Consider the following 14,702-nt stretch of genomic DNA (forward strand, 5'->3'; position numbering starts at 1 on the left):
AATTACTAAGCATAAGATAATAGGGATTCTTAAGGTATAATAGAAGTAACTTTAGATATAGTATAAAATTATATATAATAGTATATATTAAAGAATATAGTTGTAAAAGCTTAATTTCCTCTCTATCTAGTTAGAGGGAAGGAGAGTTATTTATAGGTAAATTCTATAGTAGAGCTGCTAAATTAAGTATAGATAGTAGCTTAAAATAACCTTAGAGGCTAAAAATAACTCTTATAGCTGCTTTCCTGCTATAGAGTAAATTAGCCTTTATAGCTTATTAGTCTTTTTGTTAAATTCTAGCTAGCATTCCTCTTTTAACCTTATTTATATATACAAAGGAATATAGGCGTAAAGCATATTAAATCCTTGTATATAAAATGCATGCAAACGTTCCTTGTAGGCAATTTGTATGCTGCAGTTGTTTCCTTTGTTTTTGTAGGTGTTTTTTCTAGTAGGCAGTATCTGCCGCTGACAAGCTTATTTGCACGAGCTTTAGCGACTTAGTTGTAGAGGTCTTTACAGCAGAAATATACATTTAATTTATCTTTTGCTGCTATATTACAAATAATCTTACTAATCTCTTGTACTAGAAGAGCTTAGTGTTTTATAAGGCTTATAATGTAGTCTTATTGTTTGTCTGTAAACTTTTAATGTATTAGTTTAGCTAATAGATTAAGAAATTAACTATAATTATATAGATAGTGTATTACTTTATAGGTCTATTGCTAGTTTCTATTAACTTTAGTAGATACTAGCTTAAGCTTAAATTTACAGTTAGTTTTTTTAGTACTAGCTTATTAAGTTTTACTAAATGTTTGTAGCTATTAGAAGCTATAATAGCATAAGATGCTACTATATTAAGGCTACTAACTTCTGCTAACTTTAATAAACCTACTTATAGATCTTTTTATAAATATAGTGCTATTTGCCTTGCTCTAGTTCTATAAATCTTTAAAAAGATAATTAAAGTTGCTATAAGTTCTTAGTAGCAGTATTAAAGAGATTAAGCAGCTAGAATCTTTATTAAGCAGCTTATTAAATAGCTTCTTAGCTTTAGAGGCAAATAAGTTATTATATAATTCTTTAAAAAAGCTACTAAAGCTAGTAAATTTAAGTATATAGTTGTTATCTATTAAGGAGATAAAAGAGCAGTGTTTTTATAATAAAAAAAGAGGTTAAAATCGTTAAATTTAATAATATTATATTGTTGCAAAAAGCAGCCCTATTAGCAGCTGTAGTGTAAATTATTGTTGTAGAGCATTTTTGTGATAATACTTGCGTTGCTAGGTTAACGCATACAAATTTCTATAGCAGGGCGTAGCAGCTTAGGGGTGTAACTAAATTAGGGTGCTGACTGAATCAGGCTTAGCGCCGCGCGAATCCAAATTAGGCTTAGTGCCGCACGAGAATAGCGATTTTCTGCCGCACCATTCTGGTGGGCTGGGGGTTTCCTGCTTGAGCAAGTGCCTAGACACGATGCTCGGCCAGGTGAGACACGACGTAGTCCGTGCAGGTTCTGTCCATTGGTGGTGTCAAGAGAATAATTCGATCCAGATACTCGGGACGTCGCATTTTTTTATTTTTTTTTTTGTTGTTCATTTTTTTTTCGAAATAAAAATGTCCGTGACCCTCCTTTCCAGCCTCCTATGACGTTGACATCCTGTCGACGGCCGGCCTCGTACTCCGAATTATGACTTACTCATGACCAAGTGTACCAAGACGCTTCCCTTGACCTTGAGGCCCAACCTCTGAGGGCTCGGGGCGTTGTCTGCGCATTTTGATTGGCCCCCTAGACTCTAGTGACCCAGTGTCTGACTCCTTTTTGCGATTCTCCCAGCACCAACAAAAGGGAGATGCAAGCTGTAGGCGGCGGCGAAGACGTCGAGGGCAGAGGCGTCTTGGCACCCAGCCATGCAGCGTAAGCCTCCCGTAGGATCAACACCAGCTTCCATTGTTTGATGGAAGCCACCGGAATGCTGGGTACCGTGCTGTTATGGCTGTTATGTGGAATTGCACCTTGACCGCTCCGTCTCGGCGTTGGGTCGCGCCCATAGTGGATCAGGTCCAGTGCTGGATGAGGTTCCTACAGGGACTTGGCCGAAATCCCGCTTGACAGTCGCGACATGCGCAGTGGTGATTCTGTGAAGACACGGTGGACGACGGCCAGGAAACAGCAGTGCTCCGTACGTGCTACCCAGTAACCAACCATGCTGAGAGGACGACGGGCGCTGGTTTCGGTCAGGTGCCTCGATGACCAGGTCAAGACTCAACGTGTCAACGCTGTCCCTCCCTCCTACTGGCATTTTGACAACCGTGTCCAGGCCAAGACGTTGGGCGATCCTCGCTCGTGACTGAAGGGAGAGAGAGAGAGGGTGCCCCGTGGCGCAGATCTATGTATGTATGTCGTTTTTTTGCAAGTACGCACTGCGTACTCCGTACTTCTGAGGCAAACTGGCTGACTGATGGATTTAATCCCTGGTTCCCGGCACAATATTGCATCGACAACTCTGTATTCTGTTGGTACTCCATACTCTGGACTGCGAGTTTGAGTCAGCCGGAGCAGAGCAGTGGCATGCCGTGCCGGCGTGATTGCACAGTAACCAATACGGGGTATGTACTTGGTAGTACGAGAACCGGGAGAGAGAGTGTGTGTGCCGGTGTCGTGGTGTCACCAAGGCGGACGAGCCAATTGGTGAGGGAGCAATTCGTCGACGGCGGCGGCGGTGACGGTTCCACGAAAAACATGGCAAATGGGACCAATTTGGATGGATGGGGCCTGGGCCAGGGCCAGCCAGTGCATTTGACGAGCCTGGGCGCCCGTTGCGGACGCGTGTGGACCCGGCCAGCCAGCGCCCAGCCCACTTACACAACAGACAACAGCCTCGCTGCAGCTGCCCCTGGTCAACTTTTTTGGGCTTGTGCGTTTTGGTCCGTGTGCCCCTGGATTGTGTGCCCGTTCCTGCCTTCCTGCACCAGCCCAGCACCGGGGTCCAGCACCAGCACCAGCACCAGCACCAGCACCTGCACCTGCACGGCACCAGTCTGGTGGCTGTCAACTGCTGCCTCCCACCAGGTACTCCGTAGTGCTTCGTACGGGGGATTGCATGTCTGGTTCCAGGTCTGGTTCGTCCCTGGTCTTGCCTGCCTCGTCAGTCGTTTTGTTCTGGTCTGATTTCCTCGCCCCCCCTCCAAACCTGTTCCCTTCATTTGCCCACCCCATCCATGGCCCCATCCATGCCCCCGTCACCTACTACGCCTGTCGACTTCCATCTTCCCACCCTCATCCCTCTCGAGTTCCATGTCTTCCCTTTCTCCATAGGCCCTCGCAGCTGGTCGTATCGCTGCTCAACTTGAACTTCGCCTCGCCTTCCTATTTTTTGCCGTGCGCTGTTTCCCTGCTTGCCATCCACCCATTTGAACGGCAGCCTTGCGCTTGCGTCTTTTTCACAACGGCTCATGGTAGTTTTCCTTTCCAGCATCCCCGTTCGCCTCCTGAAACCGAGTCGTCGTCAATTTGGCCAGGTCTCCTTTCGATATGCCCTCGACGAGCTTTGTAATTTGTTGGCAACGTTGACGTCTTGACGACGTAATACACAGAATACCACTCCCTCACTATAGGAACTCGAACAATTGGACGTCGCGCATCGATCCTCGAATCTCAGTCGCCCGAATCCCCAGCGCAACGCGCTCCGTGTTTTCTATCTTGCTCATGCTCTAGCTGCATGCCGCCGTACTCGTCGGCAGCCACCGCTTTCATTTCAAAATCACGTACTTGAATCGTAATTCGAGCCTCGAAACGCGACAATCCGTCTCCGTTCAGTTCCACCTGTCAAATCGCGGAGCAGGCTTCTCGCAAGCAATCTTTTCGTTGACATTCGTGGAAATCGATCGATTCATTGAGCCGGATTCACTATCGTCATGGTTTAAACACGTTCAAGTGAGAAGTCGAATATTTTGTGTGATTTGGCACCAAGCAATTGCCCGTTCCCCGTCAGCTCCGTCTGACTTGGGAGAAACGTTGCAAACATGCCTGCCCCAGTACCTTCCGAGTATTTCGACTCTTCGTGCACTGTCATTTACAATAACACACTCTACTCTTACTCGCCTCAAGCTTTCATGTCACGTCGTCTCGTGCCTGGCGCGAATTGGACGACTCTCGCCTATGGTGAAAAGGTCACAGGTGCAACCTGCGTCGGCAGCGCGGAACCGAAAAACACTAAGCCAGCTTTCTTTGTGGTTGGTGGCAAGGCATCCTCTGATGGCTATTCTGGCCTACAAATGTTCATATACGCCACTGGGAAATGGACCATGATTTCACTCAAAAATATGGTCACAAAGCACCGACAAGGGCATTCATCGACGTATATTGAAGCAACCGACACGATTCTGATATATGGCGGAAGTCAGGATGGGAAGACTGGTCCGTCAGCAGACACATTTATGATACAGGCCTCGGAGCCCTATACTGTCACCATTCCTCCTCCTGCGGTCGTGCCATCTAACCGGCCCCCGGCCAGTGTACATCCGATTCTTACCCCGATAACGAATGCGGATGTGATTATGGTAGGAGGAGGCCCAACCCCCGACCACAAGAAGGTGTTTTGGTTCAGTGAGGGGGGCAATTGGCGATATACCGATGGCAGTCTGGCTGAACCAATCCAGAAAGACACAAGTTCAATACAGGGAATAGTTGTTACAGGAGAGGATACGTCCAAGAACCTGACATTGTTTGATTTGAGCCAATCTCCCAACAAGGTTTTCCGTGTGGCCATAATGGACGGCAGTGGAAAGTCTATAGCTAATTCGCCTGCCATCAACTCGGAGTCAAAACTAAGTTCGAGTTTGGCACCGAAAGAAACGAGGGAAAACTTTGCCATGGCCCAAGGCCCAAATGGTCTGGTTGTCTTTTCTGGGGGCAGACCCGACAGCTCCATCGCGTTATTCGATACCAAGAAGAATAGTTGGATCAACGCCACTGCCTTCTTCGACGACACGCAAAAGGTTCTCTCAAGCCATTCCACCTCGACATCTAAATCAACGTCGGTCTCATCGAGCTCTACCGCTGCTGCCACCACCACAGCAGCTACTTTGTCTTCAGCACCCGACACACCGCAAGACTCAGGTCCAAGCTCAAATGCCATTCTTGGTATTACGCTGGGTTCTATTGCGGGTTTTCTTGCGCTTCTAGGTCTCATTATTTTTCTGCTTCGGCGCCGGAGGAAGCAGCTTGGCCAGACAGAGGCAGGAAGATCGAGCCACACCCCATCGGAAGAGAAGGATATGTTTGCATTCAACAAGAGCCCATTCTCTCCATCTGGTCCTCTCAGGGGACATCGGCCGCAGGCGTCGGCAGAATCATATTCTTCTGCTGCTATTCTCATGGGGCGAATGAATAAAGAGAAATCTGGGCTGAGCAGGAAGCTGAGCAACGACACGGCACGTAGCTCCATGAGCTCCGTGCACAAACAGTTGAAGAGCAAAATCAGCAAACCTATTCCTCAGATTATGGCGCATCCATCGCTGCAAATTCCCGACGAGCGTGGCGTAGCATTTGCCCCTTCTGTGGCAGAACCTCGACCTCGAAATGGCCTGACGGAAGCTCATGATGGCACACGTCGAAGTTCTGGTTGGAATCGATATTGGTCTGGCGGTAGCGCCCTACAGATTCTTGGGTTTGGTAACGGCAAAAGGAACACCATCGTCTCTCAACACAGTTCTCAGTATTCAGACGTCATCAAGAACCCCCGCGTCACTCAGGACTCGGCAACGGTACCGCCTCTGCACTTTGAAGGGCGGCCATCGGTAAACAGTGTTAACTCTGGCAGTCCCGTAGTTGCAGAGTACACGAGCAAAATGCCCATTTCTGAGGGCATGTCGGGGACGATTGAGCGACCCGTCTCACCAGTATCCTCGGGCTATTCTAGTGGCATCCCGGAGAGCATCAATGAGACATGGGGTCCCGAGGAAGCCAGTCAACCATGGGGAACCAATCGCGCCCCGAGCAGCGCATATGCGCCTAGCTCGTACGTGACGTCGCAAGCGCCTGGTAATCCTCCGGTTGTGCAGCCTCCCTCAGGAGTAAGCAGGCAGCCACAACTTACTATGGCATCAACGTCTGACATGAGCTGGCTTAACCTTGGAGACCATCAACCCCGGGTTTGAGTACGAAATCGTTCCTCCTCGGATCGAGACTTTCTGACGACGAGGCTCTCCTGAGCCACACTTTCACGACACAGCGCTGCTACGCCTAGCGATATGTTAACGCGACACAGCGCTTGCATCTTCTTGACATGCACGCTTTTTCCTTCGATGTCCCTTGATTTTCCATCCCTATTTGTCCTGCACTCGCTCAAAAGGACTCGGGTAAATTGAATCGAGATCAAAGCTTACTCTCCTGTGAGCTGGAGCCGACGCATTGGTTCTCGGCCGATCGGATCAGAGGCTAAAAAGCACAGCACTCATTTCCCACATTATCCTTTTCCCACATTATCCTGAACTTTTTTTTTCTTCTTTTTCATGTTGATCATCTCCAACTGGATGGCTTGAGCCCAGAGTCTTGAGACAGACTCGAGGCTGATAAAGTCAAGTCAGCACACGGCATGGCCTGGCGTCGACATCTCTGTGTTTGGACATATTTCGGGCTATACTCTGCGATTGCGCCTTGTATCTTCTCTGGACTCTAGACTCCAGCTATTGACTGGCATATCTTTTCCCTTATTTTCAATTTTTCGCGTCATTCATTACGATACCACCGCGCCTTCTTTTATGGTTGATGTAATTGGTTGAAAGGAGGCGGAGTAAGGCTCCCTGGAACACGGGGGACTTGGCAGACGAACGCGAACCAAGACAACTTGTCGCGAGACAATGAGCAACCAATCTTTGTATGTATACAGCGGCAGGCGGCTTTGCACATATGTAGCTAGCTACACAAGACATATGCATGACACTACTCTGATGTTGCACCTCGTGTGAAGCCTTGATGTGATGCATCATAAAGGCATTGCGCGAAAGTCGCCGGCGGGGTTGGCAGTCCTACGCTCGGAGATGAAGAAGTCAATCGGAGAACGGCCCAAGCTCTCTTTGATGCAGGCGATTTCGTTGAGGCTGGAGCATGTAAAACAACATTGGCGAAAATAGCTGAGCGAGTCAACTTGATGGACCAAGAGGGTTTATGTGATCTCTTCATGACGACAGGTTCCCCGAGACCCATTTGACGACTTGCGGCAGAGTTGCACGAGACGGCAGCCTACTCTTTGGGGTTTTGCCATCCAAGAATCGGACGCGTCGCAACACTGCCATGTCTCACTAACGCGTGGGCGAGACCACCGCGCGTGCGGCTAGCTAGCTAGTACGATTGTATGATGTACGGAGGAGATGGGTTGGTGAATCGACTGGTGATGCCATGCATGGGCTACAAGGTTCGCGATCCGTCATCACGTGATGCGCGACGGTGTTCTATCAGCTCGCTGACAATAATAAGAGGCAAAGGGACATCTATGATCTGACTGTCTCGACTGACTGCCCGGCTAGAGGGCCCTTGGGTACTTGGCGGTATTCCGTACAAGGTCGCGGGCATGGCTGGTTAGGGTTGTGGCAGCTACTTGACGCTCTCCCCGAGACCAACTCCTACTTCTGTCTATGGCGTTTAGACTCGAGGTTGGTCCGTCCACTTGGACTGGACAGCCTTGGCCAGGAGCTGAGCGCACGGTGTGGCAGCTCTATTGCCATCTTTGTCAAGTGACTGGCCAAGTTTCAACAAGGTGCAAGCTAGCCTCAGCTCGCGGCAACGCTGAAGAACATCTATCTGCTCGATCAGGTCGACGTGAACGCCGATGAGCGGGCAGAGACTACGTGGGCGACTCTGTTCCGCCATTGCTCTTGACACGGCAGCAGGACCGACCCCTACCGTTCGGAGTAGAGTCAGGGAGGGACATGAACATGACAGCGAAGGACAGCTGTGGGATTGGGACGACATCTTGTGACCGATCGCCATTGTTGCTGGCGCTCGTTGGACCCGGTCTGCGAGCGAGCCACTCACTAGTGAGATACGCCGTACGGAGGAGACTAGCACGTACCCCATCGACATGATGGCGCGAATAGATAAGATCCGTATCCTAACGAGGTTTAATGACTTGCTTAGTTCTGTGAACCACGGGCACCTAACCTTGCTTGATCCCTAATAATCCCGCAACCACCCCCGGGCGGAGAGCGATTTGCCGAAGCAAAAAGTCAACCACTGTTTCCCGAATGTCTCAGTGTTCAACTTGTGTTCACAAGCACAGCAGGGATGTCTCGAGAATGAACTCCGAACAGGGGTCGGTTTAAGTCTTGACATGAACAAGCCGGAAGGATGCAAGACGTCGTGTATCGTCCTAAAAAGGCAACCTGGGACAGGGAGCGAGGAAACAATAAGGTACTAAATCGTGAACAATGGGCAGTGTACCGACTGGTAGGAGAGGGCGAGGCTTATTGGCGAATCCAATGACGTGCTCGGGCTTCGTCTTGAGTCTTGACCAGCTTTCCCTCCACTCGAAGGAACAACTCTTGGTTGCAAGGCCAAGTTGACGGGGCTCTGGGAGACGCTAGCCTCCTAGAGTTGAAAATTGAAGGTCCAGTTGCTCACTACTGGCTCTCCCAACTTGGCTTTGTGCGAGTTGGTCCGCCTCGTCGCGACTCGCGCGGCCAGACCTGACAGGGAAGGGATGCCTGGCAGAATGAACACTGGGAGAGCACTTCGCTCCCCTGATTGTCATGGTCCGATCGCTCATGGTCGGGAGTGGATATGACATCTAGATTTTCTGCACCAGAGCATGGCCAGAAGTAGACGACGGCCGGCCCTGGCGGAGCGTGGCATGTGGCACGGGCTTATTTTCTTCCTGCTTCATATGCAGCCTCTTTTCCCCTGTACGATGACGTCGCATGACTTATCGTTGCGTACCCCCGAGGAATTGAGTCGTTTAGGAGCTGTTTATGGAGGAGGCAGCGACGTCCAACCACCCGGGCCAAGGCACTCGCCTGCTTCCTCCAGATGTCCCTGTCCAGTCCATCCATCTCGGGCCGTGTTGAGGTCTGGCGTCGACCCGCAGTATTTATTGTCGGACACAATGTCAAAGTCGATGGCAACCACCATCTCGGTGGTCTTGGAGACGCTGGCTTGAAGACAGCGCGTCAGGTGCGGCGTCCGGGGGGCACTCGTGACGTGACGAGGGGTTCCCAGTTGACTGACGCTCTCGATTCTCGTGATGGACTGTTCGTCTCGTCTCCATGCTTCCGTGTTCCATGTCGGGTTGGATAGAGAAGTCGGCGTCTCTGTGCAACCCCCCAATGCCACCATACCGGCAACGATGCGTGCCCCGTACCCCGTGTAGTGCTCTAGATACGGAGCACATATTGATATTGATATTTGTGCCGTGTTACATGCTTGTTTTGTGGGCGAAGAGGGCCCCGGTCGAAGTTGGGTTGGTCAAGGTTGCTTGTTGGTGGCCACCCTCTTCTCTTCTCTCGTCTCCTCTACGGGACCCGCGAGAGCGCTCACCCCCCCTAAAAGCGAGCCCCCCCCAGCGCGTTCCTCAGCAAGTGCCCACCAGACATCAGACATGTGCCGATGCAGCCTGCCTGGCTCCAGCGCTCTCGGCTTGCTCCAGACCTCCAGACCTCCAGACATGGATCATGGATGGATTGATTGAGTCCGGTGCCCTGCAATCTCCAAAGAAGGGCGCTCCGCCGTCGTCAAACCTCACCGACGGCAATTTTCCTCCTCCACCCTCCAGCCATCGTCGACCCGTTGCGTCGGCCATCGTTCGCCGTTCCCAGCTGCTGCCGTCTCCCCAGCCTCGTCTTGCGAAAGGACAATTCAACTCAACTCCTGCTCTGCGCCAAAACCTGCCTTTGCGCTCTGGGACCTTGGTCGTGCCAACCACGCAGCGCAGCTCCGTCGGGGCCCACCGCCCACCCCCGAGACAAGTTACAACACCACCACCAAGATCCCCCGAGAGGAAAGGGCAAAAGCAGGGCAAGGAGAAGAAAAGAGTCGAGAAGGAGGCACGGCACACGCAGCATTCGCCGTCGCCGCGACTGCAGCTGCAACTTTCCGCCCTAGCTGCGACTATACGTGCTCGCATGTCGACATAGACTCAGTCCGTTTTCAAGCCCCTCCTCCCCACCTTCGACAGCCACAGACAGGCTTCACTCTGCAGCCGAGGACCCTGAAATCGTTGGCCGTCAGTCTCGGACGAGCTCCAAGACGCAAGTCCCAGTGCAACTTGAAGACGAACCTCTCCCCCGAGCAGTCTCGGCATCTCATCACTACATGTGACGGGAAACGGAAGCCCCTCGAGTTCCTACACACAATTTGGAACGGCACCACACCCCCCGAGACCGAATCTCTCACCTCATTCTGCACCTGCACACGGTCCGCCGCCATCTCGATTTGTCATGATGGCTCCGGCGACCTGGGATGGCCATGACCAGCACATGGCTTCCACTACCGAAGACGAGTTCAACCAATTTCTCGACATGAGCGGCATAGGAAACATGGGTGATGGCATGCAGTTCGACTTCCATGGCTTCCAGGATGGCTCCTCGCAAGCCATCATGGCCCAGCATCAGCACCCGCAACATCAGCACCGCCAACAACCCGACGCCATAATGGGCGATGTCGATTCTTCTCACATGATCCCTCGCAGTGACGGCCTGCTGCAAAACCGCACACCTGCCCTGGTGACCACCGCCGGCATGCAAGCACAATTACTGGCTACTTCTCCCCCGAGCGACACCATTTCCAGCATCGATGCTCAGATTCAGTACCTCCAGCAGCAGAAGTTCCACCAACAGCAGCGCCAGCTTCGAGAACAAGGTGCGACATTTTTTGCCGGCCAGAGCCACTCGGTCCCTCCCACCCCCCGGAGCATGGAGATGCCCCCCGGCAGCGGTCAATTTTATTCTCAGGCAGAACAGGTCTCCCAGCGAACGGCTTATGACCGAGGATATCATCAGCGAATGTCGGAGCAGCAAGATGTAAGTGGTTTCTCTTCCTTCTCCTCGACTTATACATCCCCCCAACCCCCCCTCCGAACCCTGCGCTGGGTTGATGTTTGCGAGTTCAGTTCTCGGCTTGGGTTGGTGACCACGAATGCTAACGTCACGGCGCTACAGATGGCCTTTACACCTCTCGTGTCCCCCGCTGTGACGCCTTTGGATCCTCATTTCAACCTGGAAAATGCTTTTACTGTTCCCGGGGCTTACTTTAGCCCTCTGACCTCGCCAGCTTTGCATGCCCAAAACGATTCATCACCTGTTTACGACCATAGCACGCAGTCTAACAACTCACCCGTTGAAATGGATCCAGAAGCGCCCGCTACTGCTCCCTCAGGCGGGTCCAGTACAGACTTGTTCAAGAAGGCCAGAAAGACCAATGCAGTCAAGGCACGGAGTAAGGGCGTCAAGAACTCACCTATTTCCAAGCCTCAACGCCGGAAAACAGGCCCGAGCCCGGCCATCGTATCACAGGTGTTGAATGAGATGGACGAGAGTGAGGTGGAGCCTGCGGACCAAGGCCTACTTCCCCTTCCAGCCACGTCGAGTGAAGGTTCCGAAGAAAATGCCTCCGTCTCGCCCGAAAACCTGTCCGAGATGCCCCCCCCTCCCGTTCCCGCCAGACGGTCGACTAGCAAATCGCCATATATTCAAGCACAAAACGGAGGCTCGCAACAGCCCACGCCTCGTTCCTTGGTGGTGGAAGAACAGAGAGACAAGCAGCAGCAACCCCATCCCGCCACGCCAGCCTCACTAATGAAACTTCCCGCTTCCAAGGCACAGAAGCCGCTCGCCGTGAATTCAAAACAGGTCGGTCAGGAACAACACACAGTCACTGAAAACATCGAATCGCTCGAGCTACCAGAGTCAATATCAAACAGACCTCTCGCACCAATTAACATACCCCCGGCGTCACTTTCCATCCGTATCGAACCAAACGCCCCGAGAAGAAGCCCGCAACAGCCTTTACCATCTCCCGTCACCCGAGCCCCGGGAACGGCATCAGCGAGTCAAAGTCCTCAATTTCGTCCGGCCTCGTCCGGGCAAAGTGCGCGCAAGACTTCTCAGCTGGCTTCTAGAAACCCCAGGAAACGATCTACCGGCTCAGTTCACGCCTCGCCCGCTTTGCTACCCAGAATATCACCCAGTATCAAGCCCTTGCTGCCTGGGACTCCTGGCCTATCGTTGGAAGACACAGCCTCACGTTTGCTTATGACCAAATCAAACTATCAAAATCTTTTAGAAGGAAACACTGTGCCAGGAGTTTCCTATCCGACGGAGTTGTCGACGAATCTCACCTCAAAACGGACATCTCACAAGATCGCGGAGCAGGGGCGAAGAAACCGCATAAACTCTGCGCTGCAAGTCATGGCTAGCTTACTACCAGACCATCCAAAGCTCGAAGACGACGAGGCGGAGAAAAAAGACATCAAGTCATCGTCGAACAACGTGCCCAACAGCAAAGCAAGCGTTGTGGAGAACGCCATAGTGCACATGAAGCATCTTCAAAAGGAGAATGGCGACTTGAGACAGGAGCTAGACGAGCTGAAGAGCCAGCTGCAAAGGCTTCAGACACCGGCACCGTGAACGGGTGGATATATATTCAATTCTAATACTGTCCAGATTTTGGCAGTTGGAGTCATGTCTTTTGGTTGGGTTACATACATACTGGGCAAATAGCACGGGGTTACCTCGGTCGACGGTCACAAGGGGGCGTCTATCACATGTTTTGCATTTTCTGGGAAGCTAACTGTCACCATTACACGTCTTGGTTGAGGTTTAGCATTTATAAAGGGCTCTGTATGGAAGTACCAAGCACGCGCGCAGCTGCTTGTTGTTGCTCTTGTTCTTTTGTCTTTGATGGCGCATGTCATTTTTGTCTTGGATTTGGGGGAACCAACGGTTCTTGTGGGTATGATTTATTTTTTCCCTTGTTTAAGAGGGCTCCCGGAGACATTGAAGGTTAGAGTGGTGCCGTTGTTTTTAGTAGTTGGTCGATGATCCCATGACGGCATTTGAGTCGTCGATGAGACATGGGAGGATGCGCCATCGCTATAAATAAGATGAATGGTATGGCCAATTGAGACGCATTATCCGGCGCGCTGGCTCCCGTCGTCGTCTCCGAGCGCCGACAAATCAGGTTGGGTTATTCAGAATCAGTCGCAGGGGATCGTGGGCCGCTGGGAATTCTTGGGGTTTGAGTGTTGTCGAAGATTTCAGGATTCACGACGGATTCTGGTTTTCTGCTGGCGGCAACACATCTACATCCAACTGCTGCATGACGTCCAGCACGAGCCCGAGACTGTCCATGAAGGAATTCACGGCGACGCGAAGCATGCGATTCGTCGTCGCCTGGTAGTCTACCTCGAGGGCGGCATCTTGGTCCGACGCGACGGACAGTCGTCTCTGGACGAGGGGGGATAGCTCCGGGTCGACGCGGAGAGCTTGGAGAGCGGTGGAGGCGAGTCTCGCGGTGGGGAGAGGTACACGGAGGGATCTGTTTTGCGTTAGCTGCTACGCTTTTTTGGACGGCCGAATAATGTATTGTGAAGAGGAGGAGGAGGAGGAGGGGGGGGGGGGAGGTGGCGACGGAGCGGTACAAGAAAGAAAGAGAAGTAGGGTAGGTGTGTTTTCAGGTTGGGTGGACGGGCAAAGACATTATTACATTGAGCATGGGAACTGGTCCGTCGCCGAGGCCATGGTGATGCGATGAGATGATGAGACGGGGATGCGACGGGTCGCCGGGGCACCGGCGTCGCAGGTTGGGACTGGATGAGCGGTCGGGGAAGAGGTAGGCAGAGCGTGACGCTTTTGTGTTGAAGGCAAGGAATGCTGACGAGGTCAAGATTTTTATCTGGAGCGTCGTCGAGCGGATGGAGGGGCAGCGATTAATTGGCGGGCAGCTTCTCGCCAGCAAAGACGGAAAGTACGTAGTGAGTGAGTGAGTGAGTGGAGTGGCGTGGCGCGGCTCTCGAGCTCTCAAGCCAGTGGAATGCTGGCCCCACACACCCGTCTGACGCACGCGCCACAGCCGCCGCACCAATCCTGGCAGGCCGGGCTGGGCTTCACCTGATTGGGTGGTGGGCCTTGGGTCCAGCAGCCAACGCTGATCGTTTCCGTGGCAACGGGACGGCCCACAGTCCTTCTGCCTCGCAGCGGGAGTGAGTTGTTGTTGTTGTTGCGTTGCGTTGCCCTGCTCTGCCCTGCTCTACTCCGTGCGGAAGCAGGCGGGCAGCAGTTGGCAGGCGCTGGTAGCCTGCAGGCACATGTGCCGGCAATCGAACGGGGCCAAGAAGGGGAAAGGCGGACATGTGGACGTGTGGACATGACGTCCGGAGGTCTGGAGGGTGGAGGCTCGGCGCCTGGTCTCACAACAACAACAAGCCTGCCTGGTCGCTGGTCACTCACTGGTCACTGCATGGACGACGCACTGGGGTTGCCGCTTGTGCAGCCAGTCCAGCGGCCAGCGGCCAGCGGCCAGCGGCTCTCTGGTCAGAAATAAACCCACCCGCCTTTTCTGACATGTTGTTGACTCGGGCTGCTTTTCGTTTCTGTACAAAAACATCGTGAGCCGTCAACCACTCCGGTTTGGAGCTCCCGCCTCTCTTCCTCTCCTTTCCTGTCCTTCCTTCTTCGTGTGCCCCCCCCCCCCCCCCCCCCCCCCCACC

General features: G+C 52.4%; 3 protein-coding genes across 3 annotated transcripts; 2 read left to right on the forward strand and 1 right to left on the reverse strand.

The window, feature by feature from the left end:
- Nucleotides 1-4,026: 4,026 nt before the first annotated feature.
- On the forward strand, nt 4,027-6,199 carry MAM_01922 (pre-mRNA splicing factor CLF1; the record flags this gene model as incomplete). Its single annotated transcript, XM_040820721.1, has 2 exons — nt 4,027-6,078; nt 6,143-6,199. 2 exons carry the CDS (start codon nt 4,027-4,029, stop codon nt 6,197-6,199), a joined length of 2,109 nt encoding a protein of 702 aa, XP_040681064.1.
- Nucleotides 6,200-10,437: 4,238 nt separating this feature from the next.
- MAM_01923 (Phosphorus acquisition-controlling protein) lies at nt 10,438-12,621 on the forward strand (the record flags this gene model as incomplete). Its single annotated transcript, XM_040820722.1, has 2 exons — nt 10,438-11,016; nt 11,155-12,621. The coding sequence occupies 2 exons, from the start codon at nt 10,438-10,440 to the stop codon at nt 12,619-12,621; spliced, it is 2,046 nt and encodes a 681-aa protein (XP_040681065.1).
- A 636-nt stretch (nt 12,622-13,257) lies between these two features.
- MAM_01924 (EKC/KEOPS complex, subunit Pcc1) lies at nt 13,258-13,734 on the reverse strand (the record flags this gene model as incomplete). The annotated part of the gene is made up of 2 exons (XM_040820723.1): nt 13,258-13,531; nt 13,700-13,734. The coding sequence occupies 2 exons, from the start codon at nt 13,732-13,734 to the stop codon at nt 13,258-13,260; spliced, it is 309 nt and encodes a 102-aa protein (XP_040681066.1).
- Nucleotides 13,735-14,702: the final 968 nt, after the last annotated feature.

This window comes from Metarhizium album (genome assembly GCF_000804445.1).
Source record: "Metarhizium album ARSEF 1941 chromosome Unknown scaffold_3, whole genome shotgun sequence".
NCBI lineage: Eukaryota > Fungi > Ascomycota > Sordariomycetes > Hypocreales > Clavicipitaceae > Metarhizium > Metarhizium album.